The sequence below is a fragment of the Lottia gigantea genome, assembly GCF_000327385.1.
Source record: "Lottia gigantea unplaced genomic scaffold LOTGIsca_115, whole genome shotgun sequence".
Lineage (NCBI taxonomy): Eukaryota > Metazoa > Mollusca > Gastropoda > Lottiidae > Lottia > Lottia gigantea.
The window spans coordinates 117,565-135,542 of record NW_008707123.1 but is presented as its reverse complement, the minus strand read 5'-3'; the positions used below and the strand labels follow the sequence as shown (position 1 = coordinate 135,542).

At 34.7% G+C, this 17,978-nt stretch overlaps 4 protein-coding genes across 4 annotated transcripts; 2 read left to right on the top strand and 2 right to left on the bottom strand.

Moving 5' to 3' along the window:
• Positions 1 to 1,456: 1,456 nt before the first annotated feature.
• Positions 1,457 to 4,516, top strand: LOTGIDRAFT_171450 (hypothetical protein; the record flags this gene model as incomplete). Its single annotated transcript, XM_009047650.1, has 2 exons — positions 1,457 to 1,659; positions 4,417 to 4,516. The coding sequence occupies 2 exons, from the start codon at positions 1,457 to 1,459 to the stop codon at positions 4,514 to 4,516; spliced, it is 303 nt and encodes a 100-aa protein (XP_009045898.1).
• Positions 4,517 to 6,351: 1,835 nt separating this feature from the next.
• On the bottom strand, positions 6,352 to 8,706 carry LOTGIDRAFT_237681 (hypothetical protein; the record flags this gene model as incomplete). Its single annotated transcript, XM_009047649.1, has 7 exons — positions 8,534 to 8,706; positions 8,299 to 8,351; positions 7,922 to 8,129; positions 7,585 to 7,646; positions 7,231 to 7,444; positions 6,760 to 7,035; positions 6,352 to 6,425 (listed from the first exon to the last, which is right to left on the bottom strand). Exons 1-7 carry the CDS (start codon positions 8,634 to 8,636, stop codon positions 6,352 to 6,354), a joined length of 990 nt encoding a protein of 329 aa, XP_009045897.1. The 5' UTR covers positions 8,637 to 8,706.
• A 2,258-nt stretch (positions 8,707 to 10,964) lies between these two features.
• Positions 10,965 to 11,506, top strand: LOTGIDRAFT_171448 (hypothetical protein; the record flags this gene model as incomplete). Its single annotated transcript, XM_009047648.1, has 2 exons — positions 10,965 to 11,032; positions 11,254 to 11,506. The coding sequence occupies 2 exons, from the start codon at positions 10,965 to 10,967 to the stop codon at positions 11,504 to 11,506; spliced, it is 321 nt and encodes a 106-aa protein (XP_009045896.1).
• A 296-nt stretch (positions 11,507 to 11,802) lies between these two features.
• LOTGIDRAFT_237680 (hypothetical protein) lies at positions 11,803 to 17,857 on the bottom strand. Its single transcript, XM_009047647.1, has 14 exons — positions 17,671 to 17,857; positions 17,055 to 17,298; positions 16,671 to 16,838; positions 16,099 to 16,350; positions 15,857 to 15,985; positions 15,367 to 15,540; positions 14,943 to 15,154; positions 14,504 to 14,710; positions 14,271 to 14,336; positions 14,079 to 14,223; positions 13,708 to 13,821; positions 12,984 to 13,419; positions 12,704 to 12,750; positions 11,803 to 12,310 (listed from the first exon to the last, which is right to left on the bottom strand). Exons 1-14 carry the CDS (start codon positions 17,761 to 17,763, stop codon positions 12,279 to 12,281), a joined length of 2,319 nt encoding a protein of 772 aa, XP_009045895.1. The 5' UTR covers positions 17,764 to 17,857; the 3' UTR covers positions 11,803 to 12,278.
• Between the last annotated feature and the right edge of the window lie 121 nt (positions 17,858 to 17,978).

Sequence of the window (17,978 nt, the reverse complement as noted above, 5' to 3'; positions counted from 1 at the left end):
CCAGAGAATTAGAACCCTTAAGATTATCAAACATTCTATCTCATTAGAAACCATCAACGTACAGGAACAATGATCATAAACATCGCAAGTATGACCAAAGACAAAACCAACCGATAAATAATTAACAGGGTTAAAAGTAATAGTCTAGGATGATGACTCCAGCATAGTAAAGCTTAATAATAAATTTATTTATCGTATTGTTCAGCCTTTTGTTACTGCTTATTCAATGAGTACAAAAGCTATAAGCGTTACATCAGAGTCAGAAAGTATACACCATAATCCACTCACGGTGGAACATGTAAAAAATCATGGTTCAACTTGAATGGTTTAGGTGATTACGGGGCACAATCTTTACGATGTCAAGTTATAACGCACTTTATCTTAAATCTTGACTACAAAAACACACTTCTTGTATCACGCAAGTTTGCAAATGCAGCAATGTCGTTGGATTATACCCTAGCAAGTGAACCTGCACGATGTCAAGTTATTACGCACTTTGTCTTATATCTTGACTGCAAGAGACACCTATCTTGTATCACGCAAGCGATTTGATTGGATTGTACGCTAGCGAATACAGCAATCAGAGTGGCTATAATTAGCTGTATTCGCTATCCTATCAAATCGCTGTATTTCGTGTTACAAAAAAGGTGGCTATTGTATTCAAGGTATTAGACGGTGTTCGTTATAGCTTAACATTGGAGCAACCAAGATTTAAAGATATATACATGAATTAATTCTACAACAAATATTTACTTCCGGTTGCGATAATTGACCATTACCGAGAACAGTGGCCATCTACTTCCGGTTTCACTTTGACGTGGGCTCATCCGTAATAACAATAACATGTTGCCAATAAATATGCTCACGCGACTACAAGATTCATACGAGTTCAAATATTGTCGTTTTTATTTTTTTTCGTTTTTTTTTTTAAATTTTGGGTTATTGAAAAACAATAATTTCTATGTCGAAGGAAAGTAAGACAAGTAGATTTAAATCGAATGAATAATTCCCTGATTATATTTGTATTGGGTTTCATGTTCATTTCGATCAAAAAGCTAGTGTTACATCAATCTAAACGCAATTTACTTTTCCAGGCAAATATTTTTCTTTTTTTGCTTTCCAATGATTGTTATAAGCTGTATATAAAAAATAATTAAAAACTAAAAGTCCATTTTTGAAAAGGAGAAAAGATCTGTCTGTAAACTTAAAAGTAATTGAAAAGCACGAATTTTTTTCCGATGCTGCACGGTATGAACAGTCGCCCACTCCTATGCAACTTAATCTTTTTGGAGGGGGAGGGGAGGGGGAAAGGGGAGTAGATGAGTAAAATGAAATACGATCGATATTTTTATCAATTACCGAAAAATAAAATGAACAAAACGGTTGTTTCATTGCCTTTGAAGCTTTTTTTAAAATTTACATTACCTTTACAAAATGATCTTAATTCTTTTACAGAATGAAACGGTTTACACTGCTGGCTTTATTATTGGTTGCCATCTTATACATTAGCCAATCAGAATCAAAGTGTCAAGGTGTAACAAAGTGTATGGTGAATTTATTTACGTGTAAAAGAGAACAAATTTCAGTGAACATTGCTGCAGATTGTTGTAAAGAATATTTTGAATGTTTTAATGAATGCAAACCAGGATCCAGACCCCCGTAAGTACTGAATATTGGAAACAGGTTGATGGTGTTCACGGACGTTGATAGCGTCTTAGGAAAATAATGACGAACATGATAACGTTGTCTGAAAACGGCGGGAGATAATGGCGAACATGATAACGTTCTCTGAAAACGGCGGGAGATAATGGCGGGACATTATAACGTTGTCTGAAAACGGCGGGAGATAATGGCGAACATGATAACGTTGTCTGAACACGGCGGGAGATAATGGCGGGACTTCCATAACGTTGCGAAATAATGACAGACAAGATAATGACGAACCTACAAACTCGTGAGGTTATGACGGACATTGGTAAAATAACATCGCTGGATATTGCCGGACTTCAATAACGTTGTCGTATAAGAACGACCATTGAAATCGTTGAATCCGGCTATGGCGATATAACACATATAAAAACATGTTTGACATACACTAATAAAATTTATACCCTTCTTAAAGCTAACATGACCAGAAAAAAATGACATATTTTTCGGATAATTTTCTTTATGAAGTACGTTTCAGTTTTTTTGAAGATTATGCTGTCTCTAAAAATGCCCATAAAAACAATATCAATCTGCGAAACGTCACATTTGCTTATTTTAAATCAAAACAAATTCAATTAAGAATGTTAATATAGTGTAAATGGGATAATATTAGGTCATAAAAAAGTCCTAAATCAAATCTATATTCTCTTCGAAGACAAGTGAGGGCTTTTAGTACGACATATACAAGGATGACGACATCTGAAGCAGTTTTTTTTTACTTTCTTATTTATAGGTCTATAATTTAGGGATTACAAAATAAAAAAAAACGAGGTGGGCGGGACTTGGATAAAGAATATGAAGGTTGTAGTAGAGTTCTTCAAGTATTTTGAATACCAAATTTCATACAATTCCCCCTTTAGTATATAACTTTAGTTCTATATGGCGATTACTTTAACACATCAAGCTAGATTGAAACTTTGAAAAACCAAATGAGACTTCAGTCAAAATTCGACTTTCTCTCGAGACCTTCTTTGTCAAAACCAAAGTCATGATTTAAAATTTTTAATCGATATCACCATAACCTTTTAACACTAACATTTTATCTTTAATATACTTAGATATCAGTGCCTGTGGGACTTTTAGGGACTTATAAAAAAGGGGTTTTTTAGTACAAATACTTATATCTATTAGATTTTTAATGTCAAGAGATGGTACATTATCCGTTTTTTTTTTCATTTCTGGTTAAAAACATTAATCCTGTATCTAAATATCTCCAGGGGTGTCAAAATCAAAGTCAAAATAAGCTACTTAAATCGAGAACATTGTCATAGGGGAATATATGTTATTTTACGACAAGAAATGTCAAAATATCCTGACATCTTTTCAAAGATTAAGACAATTTTTCCTACAGTTCATTATCATCAAATATCACTTATAAAATACGACAAATTCTTTTGTTACATTTTGTACACTTGATAACGACCAGTGTAATCTTGTCGAAACGTCGTGTTTAAGAAATAATGTGATTGTTTCGTGTTAATCACTAAACGCCTATCGTATAGAATGATATAACAGACAGTATTTTGATCCAATTCTACGACAGGAATTGGTTGGTTTTATATTACAATATACTTTACTGCATGCTACAAATTTTCCTTTCATTTAATTCAATATTCGAACCTTAGATTTACACCTACAGTAGATTTAGATTTTTTTATACATTTTCTGAGCATTAGCTGCCTGACAATTCCATCAAAATATAGCAGATAGCACACTTTGTCTTTCTGTTAGATTTGTATTTTGGTGGGTTTGTCTTCAAATATACAGAATATCATTTCGAAATTTCAAATCGAAAGTTGGTTTAAAAACACATTCTTTACAGACGATGATTTTGTCGACTCGCCGACACTTTCAGAATGTCTATTTATTTATTTATTTATACCCTATGTTTCGGAATGGGTATAATGAAATGATATTCTTATATCTTAACTAGTACATATAGTATTCCACACAGGCCCCATCCCTTGTGTTAGAGCATGACGTCACAAGCACCTGTTTTATTTCATCATATAGTAGATTTTAGACTCTTTATTTTGTTTGCAGTTTGTTCTATTTGTTAAGTTTACCTGAAGAATATAGGTAGAGTACATTTTTCACAATTTTACACCCTTGCCCTTCCTTTTACCTCCCCTGCATATTCTGGAACATGCTTACTCTTAACTGGTACCATCTACCACCATCAACTATTGATGAAATTGTGATCATTTTTGCAGTCGACCACAGTACGACAGTGAATTTCAAAATTTGATATCGTATGCTTACATTTACAAGTTAATTTTGGATTCTGCAAAGTAACGCTCATTTCAGAGTCAGCCTGTTCCGGATTTCCCATTTATCAAGTAATACCAATTTTCATTTAAAGCTATAGCACCCATGTTTTCTCTCCCTTTTAATCACAAACTAATAGAAATGTTTATTTATATCTAGAAATATTTCAATACCTTAGATAGAGCTTTTACGGCATGATTTATAGCATAGTAGAATTAGAGACACCCTTTTTTATGCACGTGCATTATCAAACTAGGTCAAAAATTGTATTGCATTTGAACGATTTACAACCGCTCAAAGAATTTGATAATTCTGAAGATCAGTCTGCATGATGAAGCACTCAGTAAATACCTGGCAATGACCACGGCTGATTTGCACATGCGGACAGGTCTCCAGGTTCCCAAGAGCTGGGAAATTTTAGTTGCATGTTTCTATTTTTAGATGTAAGAATACGGCACCAGGAAAGCGAGGAAGTTGGAATAAACGATACAGTTCAAGATATGGTTCAGATATATTGGGAGATATCATCAGTGGCTACTAAGGTGTCCATCAAATACAAACTTTCAAATGCACGTGTTTTTTTTTCAATTCCAATGCAAAGTCTCGATGAACTTTACTTTTAATTGCAAAAAATCGTTTTATATTAGGACACATTCACTCTATGCGGCCGCTCGATTGGTGAGTTCTGCTGGTTCATCGAATCAACCGGACGTTTGATAAAGCAAGCTGGAACATGGTTCAGAACATAATCCGGTTCTGTAATGTTCGATGAGGCCAGAATTGAAACAGACGAAACCTGTTCAGGACTCACTAATCGAACGCCATCTAAATGTCTCTTATTAATTGGGATTTTTCTCCAATTCAAGTTACGCTTTTTTTTTTTGCAACATCGTTTTATCTAAGAAATGATCCTAGTATGACACTTCAATTAAGTTTGGTATAAGAGATTTTCTTTTTTTTAACTTTCGTAATTGGACAATGCCTTAAAATTAATCATAAACGAGAATAAAATACGTAAAAAGTATAATAGCAAGATTTCTTTAGCGTTTATAAAAAAAAAATCATGAAATAACAACAATGCAATATTGAAATCTAATAATGCATTATTAATTCATCCTTATTTGGTCTTATTTAGAACTTCATGAATATTCATTGTATTCATTGCCTTAATTTGATTGGTTGATGTATTAAAGCCAAGAACAAATCTTAAGATATGACTCAAGGGAAATAACTCCAGTTTATAATTGTTTATTTATTTATTGTTTGTAGTCTGATCATGAATGTTATTTCTAATTATCAGAATAAATCGGCAATCTTGAAAGATTCCGTCTTGTTATTTACCGCCATTATCAGCAGGGAGATATGAATTTCTTTGCTTCTGATCAAGAAAAGAATTGGCCTGGAACTAGTTGCAGGAACCAGCATGGAAGCAACAGTAATGTGTATTGCCATGAGGGGAATGGGGGTTTATTTCGTTTTTGAGCAGACGACATTAGGTCCACTTCTGACTGAGTATATAACAATTGATATGTTATTACCCAAATTTCATTTTTCTCATTGTGGATTAAAGAAAATAGAACAAGACCATGAACCCAGAGATTCCAAGATGTGTACAATGAAGGAAACTTTGCTGAGAGAATATAGAATCATATTCAGAACAACTTTAACAGAGTTTTAATATCACATTAACAAGTATATATTCACTATCACTGTGGGTTGACAATTCACTGAAGTCACCCACTGAAAAAACAGGAAACGAACATCGAGCACTAGAGTAAGATTGGGAATCGTTGCACAATTAAATATCGCATATATACAATATTTCTACATTGATTCACACATATAACAAATAGGCATATATCTAAAAACTCATGTGCGGATATATTCACGTGCTCAAATTTAAATATGGCAAGCTTGTTTTCTTAACAAGATTTATGAAACTTAAGCCTGGCTTTGTCTAGCCAGTAATACAACACCCTCGTACAGCTATATGGAGTAGACTCAAGGTTAAACCTAGATCTTGTCCTCACCATTTATCAGGCATCTTCACAATGTCCAGCTATTAATAACTTCATCTTATACTTTGTCATCATTAGTCACCTTTCTTGTATCACAAAAGTTTGTGAATGCAGCAATTTGATTGGATCATATACCAGCAAATACAGCCAATCAGAGATCTCAACAGAAAAGCTGTAAACATTATGTTTATAGACTCTCTGTTGAGGCCTGTAATTGATCTTATTCGCAAGCATGCAATCCGATCAAATCGCTTCATTTCTTGTTATTGTAGTCAAGGTATAAGTATGAAGTTTGACATTGTGAAGATGTTGAACTAGAGGTTAGATGATCCTCACCTAGTCTGGATTGATTATCAAATCAACTAGAAGTAGTAGAAGTTATAGCACCTTGTTGTCCCTTGGCTTTGGTTACATTCTTCTTATGTCTGGCACCTGAAACCAAAATTATTTTACAGTCATTAACTACCACTTCAATTAGATTTCATAAACCAATTTGATTTATTAGTGTACAGAGGCTTATGTGTATCAGGGACACTGATAACATCAAGTTGCACCATTCCAATTTTCAATTGGACATCTGGGGCTTTTTAAATAATATTAAAAGGTCAAAGGTTAAGCTTAAAGAGGCTTTCTATCTTGGACACTAATAGCATCAATTTGCATCATTCCCATTTTCAATCAGACGTCTTGCAATTCTACTAAAACTAAAGTCTTTTATAACATCACTATCCTTAAGACAGTATCGTTAGAAAAAATCACCACAAACCTGCTCTATGAGCATCTATTTGAGTCTGGGAATTCAAGCCTAAATTGCAGAAAGTACAGAAGAAATGTCCAGCAGTGGCAGGCTGGTTGTTCAAGAATGGTTTCTGCTCACGGAATCTTTGATATGAGTTTGGTGGGTCTGTAACAGGATTCTCCCATGATTTATTGTCTAGGTAGTTGACAGGTAGTGGAGTAGCACTAGGGTCTGGAGGTGGTTCGATTGGGACACAGTTCCCATTCGACGAATTGTTTTTAGGAACAACCTCTGGATCTACAGCTGAAAACAATAAATAATCACTATTAATCAAATAATCACCACATGTTTTTTGCAAAGATAGATAGATAGAGAGATAAATTGAAGGATATGACAAAAGAAACATCCGCATGTTATTTAAAGACAGAAAATGACTGGATGAATAAATGATTTGACTAATGAATGAATCAATGTTTGAACAAATAAATGAATACATACTATGATTAGCCTGTGTACGTTTAAGATGTTTAATACTGTTATAATGGACCTCGGCTACGTGTGGAGATGTAAAGGTTTTATTACAAAGATAACAGAAGGTGTCATCCATCTTGGATTTCTTCTCTTGCCCTTCACTGGTCAATCTGTTCAGGGTTATTGTATGGTCTAGTTCTGGATCAATATCAAAACCTAGACCATCTCCAGGACCATTTTGCTGAAACAAACAAAAATTTCTTGTAAAAAAACTCGCAATAATCTTATGCATAAATAAGCTTGGTCTCTGATAGACCAGCACCTCCCAAACCTAGTCTACAATATACAAAATATGACTAAAAAATTTGTTTTAAAACTTACTCTAATATCATCTTCATAGTCTGTTTTAACAATTCTTCTCTTGGTCCCTCGAGCTCCAGATTCTAGAGAGAAAAAATTTATCATGAATTTTCACATTAGTGGGCACGTTCTCATACCTAATATCACCATGTGATAGCGTTTGCCAACTTGACACCCCTTGATCCCTTTCAGGTAGTCTACACAAGTAACAACATGTATTTGGTCAACTTCATCTAATACCATGACTTCATTAGCCACCTGTGTACCATCCAATTATTTCACTGCTTTTGCAATTTTCTTGATACAAGAAAGGTGACTATTGCAGTCAAGGTATTAGACTTGGTTTATCATTACTTACCTTCAATGTTAGATTGTGCAGTACGTTTAAGATGTTTAACACTAGAGAAATGTTGTTCTGCTTGGTGTGCTGAATTTAAAGCTTTGTTACATAGGTAACAGAACTTGACTTGTGACCAGTCTTCAGATATTCTTGTCTGTGGTTGGATGTTGAATTTCAGAGAACCTGACTGATAGCTCTGATCTTCAACTTTATTAGGATCAACTGACTGAAATAAAAAAATATTGTAAGGGATTGTAAAGAGGTTTTGTTGACTTTTTATGTGTTACACTGATAGCATCCATTTGACTATTCCTAACTGTACTGTTACCCCACATTTATTCCCTCCCCCCACCCCCCACCATATTTTACTCTCTAATATTAAATACTATACTAACCTGTAGCTGTCCTTCTGGTACAAATTCTATTTTTGGTTTACTAACACTACCAACTAAAAAGATAATAAAAAAAACCTTCGAAAACTGACATCGTAATCTTTTCAAAAGACCTGAGCCTCATATTTGATGTTTCAAAAACTCGAAGTGAATAATAAGACAGCCCTTTTGGAGGATCATGTCAATGAACCTCATCATGAGTGTTTTTGTAAGATAAGATTTGTAATAAGGTTATTACCTAATTGAGCCAGTTTTTTCTTATGAGCTTTCCCTTCTGTATGTTGTGAAAACTGTTTCATACAGTTCAGTTGCACACTGCAGATATCACAATAAGAGGCCATATCCTAGCAGGAACAGTTCAAAACAGCAGACTACTTTACTTTTAGAGCTTATAGATTTCCATTCACAAACTTGACAGCTTCTTGGCATGGATAATCAAACAATTCTGAATACAAAAATAAAATTTGGTTTAGTAATATTCAACTGAAGTGAATATAATGGTGACTTTGCATCAAGTCTTGCCCCTGGCCCTGTCATTAACTGGGAGAATACTCCACCTTTTGCATGTAATATTGATAGAAAAATAAGAAGAGTGCAGTTATGAAGAGTGCATCAGTAAAATAGTAGCATCACTAGAGACTCCAGTCTCCAGCCTGCACCGGCATTGCCCCTCCCCTCCACTCCTCCTCTGTCCGTCATTAACAACGCAGCACATTGCCTGTAAGTTCAAATTTTAGCACCGACATCCTATAGACCTAATGCAGTTTCTCGAAATCATTAACGATAATGATTAATCTAATAAATAAATAAACAAACACTAAATGTTTACTTACATCAAAATTTCTAGCAGATGAAATAGCAACTTCCGGTTTGGTCAAAGACGTTTCGTAACGGTCTAAGACGTTTTGTACTACAGAATTTTTTTTTACCGAGACGTTACGCAACAAATAATAATAATAATAATAATAATGTAAGTGATGCTTTATATGCTTATAACGTAAGTATTCAATTGGCCAAACTACGAGAATGTATCTATTAATTTGTGGAATTCACAAGAAAAAGAATTAACCCCCTCCCACCCACCTTCTCAATTGTTAGAAAAAGAGGTCAGCCTCTTTTGTCTCCTCCTTCAGAACCCCACACCCTCTCAAAAACTTACATATTGAAAGATGAAATAAAAGAAATAGACAGAAAAAAATGAATTTGTTGTATCTGTTGGCAACTTGAAGTGCATGTCAAAATGTTTAACATGCAATAACGTAAAACAATCTTAACTTATTCGACACATTTTTGGCAAAAATCCTAATTTTCTAAAATAAACTTGAAAACTACAAGATAAGTGAAGGTTTGGAGTATAAATTGATAGTTTTAACAGAATATTTTAAATTTATATACAAATAGCTCATTGAGTCTGATATATAAAAAAATTTACAGAGAAAAAAAGTGGAAACTTTGATATACACATTTCTTCAATTGTTATACGGAACTATTTTTTGTAATGCAGTTTTAAAGTTGACATCCAAAAGTGTTGAACATTCATTCTTAAAGGACAAAGAATTAAAAAAAAAGTGGTAAATGATAGTGTTGTTTAAATGCACATTTTAGATATGTAACCAGCATCAGGAATGTGATGGAAGAATTCAAATAAGACTGTTTTAGAATGAGGCAGAAGGAATTTCATGTTTTTATTGTACTGTTGTTTACCGTTCCAGTCATCTTTTTAATTCAAGCCAGACATGGTTAGTTAATTTCTTTATTATATTTCATTACCACATGGTACACAGCAAGGCATTGCTTGTCTAGATCAATCAGGTGCAGACAAGTAGGATTTAAAAGTCCATTTATTTATTTCTTAAGATGATGTCTGTAGTAAATCATTTAGTGTGATGTCTGTAGTAAATCATTTAGTGTGATGTCTGTAGTAAATAAATTTAGTGTGATGTCTGTAGTAAATCATTGAGTGTGATGTCTGTAGTAAATCATTTAGTGTGATGTCTGTAGTAAATCATTTAGTGTGATGTCTGTAGTAAATCATTTAGTGTGATGTCTGTAGTAAATCACTGAGTGTTATGTCTGTAGTAAATAAATTTAGTCACAGAAAGAGAGTAATAGTGTTTGTCATTAGAGAGTTCACATCACTTAATAAGATTATTGGTTGTTTCAGTTCCCAGGAGCAGTAAGATTTTATTGGATGATTTAATGATAAGAGTTAGACACAGAGAGAAAAGAGATTTATGTGATGGTCAAAATTGTAGCTTAACTACCTATACAACAAACACTACTAGTTCAACAGCAAAAATTACTATTACCAACTCAACAACAAACACTACTAGTTCAGCAGCAAAAATTACTATACCAATTACTATTACCAACTCAACAACAAACACTACTAGTTCAGCAGCAAAAATTACTAATACAACAACAAACACTACTGGGTTTAACAACAAACACTACTCGTCTTACAACAAACANATACTGGTTTAACAACAAAAGCAACAACAAAACCTACTAGATTAACAACAAACATTACTAGTCCTACAACAAACACTTCTAGTTCAACTACTACTGACTCAACAACAAAAACTATTTATACAACAGTAAAGCCTACTAGTATAACAACAAAAACTACTAGTATAACAACAAAAACTACTAGTATAACAACAAGTACTATGCCTACTAAAACTGATACAGTATGGCAGTATAAAGCCCCTTGTAAAGATACACCAACCACTCTTCAGTAAGTGCAATAGTGTTTTACTTGTGAATCCTACTTCAATTTGCCATTTCTATTTGATATTCAAAGGGGTGAGGGGTATAGCCCAGTTAGTCAGAGAGCGTGACTTTTAAGCCTTATGGTAAACATTTGAGAACTAATTGGCTTGCTTCACCACCCCCCTCCCAATCTTTAATCAGAGATTTATTAAGTATTCAACAAACAATGAAATTGTTTCATTTCAGGCGTTTAACCAATGAAAAATCAGAGTGTAGTATAAAGGATTACCCGTATGGGTGGGGATTAAGAGCTGGTCAGACCGGGTGTTGTGGTAATTATCCGGGATGTTGTAAATTTGCTTCTATCTTGTGCTGGTTTCATGACATTGCTTGTACATGTTGTGGATCTATCTGGTGTGGACCACAATGTCAAAATGATCCATCTTGTCATCAAATGCTCAGTGATTCTGCAGTAGATGAAGGAAGTGGAGAAATTTGACAATAACATTGGAAAAAAATCAACCCAGCCTGTCGTCAGACTCCATTGTTCCGGAATTAATATATCTGAAGGGGCAATGATTTTTATTGTTGCCATGACCATATTGAATTTTTTATTCGCACTAAACCTAAAAGTTAACTAACTGGACAAACAATGGCTTACATGCCTGTGTCTGTGCTTTTGTAGCAATGCTTAGCCACAATGGTACAACCTGTAATTCCTAAAAGTGGAGCTCATATTGACCAGCATGAAGGATTTTGGCTGATTATGGGAGACGAGAAAATGTAAACAGAATTGAAATAAAAAAATTTAATATACAAAGTTGTACAAAAATTATACAAATATATACAAATAATCATGGTAAGAATCATCTTCACAATGTCAGACAACTGTGTCTTATACCTTGATTAGAATAGACACTATTCTAGTGGAACAGAATGCAGCCATTTGATTGGATTGTTTTCCAGAGAATACAGCCAAACAGAGCCCTCGACAGACATACTGTAAACATTATGCTTTACAGACTTTCTATCGAGGACTCTGATTGGCTTTAAATGCCAACATACAATCCAATCAAATCGCTGTTGTAGCACCCATGAAACAAGAAATGTGGCTATTGTAGTCAAGGTATAAGTACACAGTTAATAACAACTAGACATTGAGAAGATGAATAAGAATATCACAGTAGAGTTGTATCTGTCCTTTATTTGTGGTTGAATACAAAGTAGAGCTCTGAATATCAGTTGATATGTTCAGTCAGTATTTAACATCTTTAAAATGGTCTTCCACTTTCATAATAATCACCTAAAATAAAACAAAGTTCTGATACTTTAAAAAGGATCCTAAATTATCAGAATTATTTTATTTAAGTTAATAAATATTGAAACTTTGAAGTACAGCGTTATTTCTTATCCAATTACCCAATATCATGATATATATCAAATTGTGACTCTTGTATTGCAATACATATCATATCATGATCCTTGTATCTCAATATGTATCGCATGATTGGCAATACCCAGCACTAATAATTCGTACCAAATTTCGGCTGGTTCAACTAGAACTTGAGGAAAATATCACCATTTGTTTGAAGTATTTGAGCAAATGATGTCAAGACTCTAACTCTCTTATCTACTGAGCTACAGTCCATCCTCAGAATTAGACAACTCTATATATCTTTGAGTAAAATGGTCTCACCTGATCTCCAGAAATCTCCTTTATAATCCCCAGACGTAACTGGAGGACTGAAATCAAAACAAAATACAGACTTAATTACAGCTTCAACATAGATTGTAGGCTAGTGGCCTACACGGAAGTCTAGACAAAGTGGCTATTGCAGTCAAGGTATAAGTAGGAAGTTCCTAATAGTTGACTCTGCATTGAAAAAAACCTGTACAGATAAGCAAAATAATTCAAAACCAAACTTGCCAGTAGCAGCAAAAAAATTCAAAAGGTTTAAGCAATATTTCATACTTACAATTCCTCATACACTATAGGAGTGACTCGTCTTGGTGGTGGCGCTGCTGGTTGACAACAGTCACACATACCACCTCCTCCTCCTCCAGGGCTACCCCCAGTACAACTTCCTGTTATACACCACCGAAAACAAAAATATAATGCTAATAATAGCAACAGCAATAGTAATACCATCAGTACTGCAAATATAGCAACGTTTTCTGATTTATCAAAGAATTCCGCCTCAGTTGTTGTTGTTAAGGTTGTAGTGGAGATAGTGGTCGTTGTCGTGGGTAATGGTGTAGTGGATGTAGTAGTGGTTGCTATTAGAGATACAACTACAGTACCAGTTGATGATTTAGCTGGTGTACCACGATCTTTGGCTTCCACTGATAAATAAACGCTAGAACCGGCCAAGCTGTCTGGATATTGTCGTATATACTGTATATCTCCATTCCCTGAAACACACGCAACAAAATTACTTCAGCCACTTCCATCTGCTCACTGTTTTTACTTTTAACAACTTAATGGGCTAGTAAAAACCAGTAATGGCATAAAATATGAAAAGGTTTTGTATCCATATCCAAGGATCTTTGATGGGTCATGACTCGTCCAAAATTAACAGATCCTATCAAGCCCAAGACCTCACAAGCAATGACTCAGTGAGTCACTGTAGCTCTCAGCAAAATACATATGTGAAGGATCAAACCCTGGACAAAATCCCAATAAAGAATATCAAGCCATACCTAATATAGAAACATAGTTGATGGCGTTGGGTGGTACCACACTGACTAATCTATAGTCTAGTTCACCATTGGTACCATCATCATCATCACTGGCTCTTATCACACCTAATAAACCTACAAATAATCATTTGATATCTGTTAGCATCAGGAGAAAAATGGACAAATTTTAGGGTAGGGTGGGGTGGAGGTCTCATTTGATGGGGGAACAGGCACAGAGATGCTTGCTACTAGCTATCATACCACCTAATGCTTCGTGTTACCTAGAACCAGGATGACGCTAGCTTCAAGAGTTCTGAACAGACATTTACAGGGAAGGGTAGGTAATCCTCAAAGGACACTAAAAGTACTTTCTAAAATAGGAGAGCTCTCACCAGTATTGGTAGAATAGTCAACCTCTATAGCAGTATTAATCAGATCAAACTCTGGAGTGTTGTCATTGACATCTCTTACAACCACACTAATAGTAGCTGTACCTGTAGCACCAAACTCATCTATAGCATTCACAAACAGGGTCACCTAAAAATAGAGTCATAATCCTTGCACGATCGTCACCAAAAACAGACCTGGACTATCATGTCCCCCATTTTTATCATCAATAAACTAAAAGCCCCAAGTATTAATAATCTCATCTGCAAAACGAAAGCCAAAATCCAAAATTACAGTTGCTTTTGCTTTTCATATATATAAATCATAAATGTGGAAGTATATCACAATGAAGAGTGGTATCAGGTGTCTAGAAGAGTAAGCATACTCCGCCTTGAGCCACACAAATAGGAAAGTTAAAACCAAAACTCACCCGACTTGGCATGCGCCCCTCGTCTACATCATAATTAGTATTGAAGGTCAATCGATCATTTTCACCGAAGAAATCATTATTCAGATTGTTAGAGGTTGAGGTCAGGGCAAATCGGTTACTATTATCATCTTGAAATAACCTGGTTATAAACTGGTTACCTTCTGGATCTTTTATATTAAATCCTAAATTACATGCTGATTCTCCTGCCTGAAAAAAAGAGAAACTCATCATGTCAAGTGCATTGATTGGTACGGTTGCGAATAAGCAAGGAGGTCATAAGCTTCGAACGCAACTCTCATGTAACTGAGTTGTTCTTATTCACAACCATACACAACTGGTGTGAGGGTACCTTAAACTGTTATCCAGCAAAAATACGATTGCATCCATAAATGACCACAATACTCTTGGAATAAAGAAAATTGAAGCTCAATCAACTCACCATAGATTCATCCATGGTACAATAAAACAGAGTTTCCCTGAAGATTGGTGCTTCATTAACATTGTTCACATTAACAGTGAGAACTTCCCCCTGAGAGGTGAGGAATCCATCAGATACAGTACAAGTTATGATATACTTTGGTGTTGTTTCGAAGTCCAGAAATGTACGTCCAAAGCGAGTTCCTCTTGGTTTTAAAGATATCGGTCTTGTTACTGAAAGGCAAATACAAGACACTATTGGCAATCTTTGATTAATTTGTTGAAATCTGATTGGTCACTGTTACTTCAACATCAACCAATCAGGCTTCTTGACTGAAAATTTGAAAGGAATGGATCGATACTTCCAGTGTTCCAGATACACATAAAAAGTTTAGAAAACCTCTTTACAATCTCTTTAATGGCCTCATTTTCCCAGTAACACTTACCAAAGTCAAATACATCTGTGCCACCAGTCGGTGTAACGATACAATCTGGCTTGACGTTGTTTAATGGTACACCTTCATCAGTCACAGATAAATCAACTAATCTTAAAGTCTGGGTGTCCTCATCTACATTAAGTGTTGCTGGTAAGCCGACAATATCTGGGCGTTGATTCATGTCTGAAAGTAGTAACAAAAATGGAGATTTACTTCATACTCTGTACATATTGAGCTTACAGAGCCCTCTATGCTCTGTACATATTGAGCTTACAGAGCCCTCCATGCTCTGTACATATTGAGCTTACAGAGCCCTCTATGCTCTGTACTTTTTGCTTAAATGGAAAATTTTCATGCTACTACTCTGTACAATTAGTAACAAAATAAAGCTACTAGCAAATGAAATAAGTATTTGTCTTAATATTCTGAAGCAATGATGGGGTGCGCGTTATAAAAGGTGCGCACTGTAGTCGCAATTATACAGTATGTGGTTACTTACTAAGGAGTTCAAATTCAAGGGTTAATGATCTTTCAGCTGAATTAAAGCCATCACTGACATCAATGGTTAACTCTATAGGAGAAACTGTGGCTGTTCTTAGATCTATTTTATTGGTCACTATACCAGTAGCTGTAAGAGATTGACACATTAGCAGCATTGTGGACACTATGAATCATTATGTGTAGGTGAGGAGTAGGTGAGGGCTAGATGGGCACTTGTTGGACCACAGAGGGCTAACTCACAGGCAATTGTTGGAAAGAAATTTGAGACTGAGGCACAAAGCTGACCAGCATCTGTTCTGGAAGCTTCATCGGCAGAGACACCACTGATCTTACCCTCATTGACGTCAAAATAATCCACTTTAGGCTCCGTGTTTCTGACAGAGAAGGATAATACATCAGTTGCTTGGTCATTGATCACATTAGCTGTTATATTATATTGGAGGGAATTTGGCAGTGCTGATGCGTTTAAACCAACATTAATAACTTGCTTTACTGTAATAGAAAGATATCATGCTTTAAATCTTCAGAGATAGCTCTAGGTGCATGACTTGGCTTCTTTCAAACACCCATATTGTTCTGCTAAGTGGAAACAGCAAAAGCGATTTTCAAATGCAGAGTTTTGATTGGATAATGACATGAAAGATTTTCGAATGAAGGATTTGGATTGGATAATTGATGTCTGGCAAAGGATAGTAGTGATCCTTGGTCATTTGAGCATGTCTAGAAAATAGAGCAAATCAACATAATCATATTTTCGATTAATTTGATTTTAAAAACAAGCAGTTTTGATTGGATAATGAAATGTGGCTTACCAATAGGACTTGCAAATGAAGGTTTTCGATTGGACAATACAGTAATTAAAACAGAAGGTATAGGAGCTTCTTCTGACACTCCATTGGAGTCTTTACAGGTAACAAAGACTTGGTACCGTGGAAACGAGAGTTTGAATGGACTGTCAGCGTTAAAAAATACATTGTTACCTAGCAACGAAAAAAGAATATAAAAGATATGACTAATCATCTGTGTATTCAACATGATGTTCATTTGCATATTCATTAAATTGAGGAGTAACCAGCTATCTAAATTGTAATCTGGAAAGAGATAGAGATAGCTGAAATTCAGCTTTATAAACTTATAAATTCAGCTTTATCAACTTATAAATTCAGCTTTATAAACTTAAGAATCCTGAAACTTACCAAAAGTGTTGAAGAAGAGTGTTCCAGAATTTATACCAGTATCACCTGAGCCGATAGAAAAGGGGGAACCAAACGTGGTTGAACTTTGCCCATTGGTCAACAAAACCTCAGTTTTGCTAATTTGACAGGTTAGGCTCCCATTAACTTCAGCGATTCCTTCACTTTCACCCACAGTAGACATCAACAGATCAGTAGACTGAGTTTCTACTATAAATGTATTGGATGGAACTAAACTAATGGTAAACTGCAAATAGAAATTTGATAGGAAATTGAGTTTTAGTCAAATGAAATGAACTTTGACATTTAGGCTCATGTAAAATGAAATGAAATGGAAGTTTTTACAATCTAGTTGAAGTTTATTTCTAATTTATGAAAGGAAATGGAGTTCAAATTAGTTTTGATTATCCTCTTTACTTCTTGCTTATATGAAAGTCCCCATTCATTGCAATTTAATATGTCCTGATGAGGATATGATATCCAAAACATGTATCAACATAAGAAAATTAACTGGTCATTCATAGAGCAATATACAAAAACTATTCCTTAAAGACTTCAAATAAGTTAAGAAATTCAAGAAAAAGAAATAACAAAAGTAGCCATTAGGCTATTCACCTACCCCTTGGCTAATTCCCACAAATAAACAGCTAACAAATATAATCTTTAAAACATTTCTGAATTCAACGAAATCCATCATGGAAAACTTTATCATAACAGGATAAAAACAGACCGAATTAAATCCTTATTTTTCAGTTTCCTTACATCCTTGTGCATACAATTTTACATCTCACATTTTTAAAGTTCGGACATAAGACGGAATAGAATAGTATGATATTATATGTCGTTGAGAAATTCACCACACAATATCAATGACGTTAACATTTTAAAGAGACTACCCCAGAAATTGGCCAAAATTTTGGCAAAAAA

Coding starts and splice junctions, on each gene's coding strand:
- LOTGIDRAFT_237680 (XM_009047647.1), bottom strand. CDS start 17,763: ATGATAAAGTTTTCCATGATGGATTTCGTTGAATTCAGAAATGTTTTA. Junction 16,351..16,670: donor TTCATTTGCAAGTCCTATTG/GTAAGCCACATT, acceptor TTTCTATTACAG/TAAAGCAAGTTATTAATGTT. Junction 15,541..15,856: donor CCTTGAATTTGAACTCCTTA/GTAAGTAACCAC, acceptor TACTACTTTCAG/ACATGAATCAACGCCCAGAT.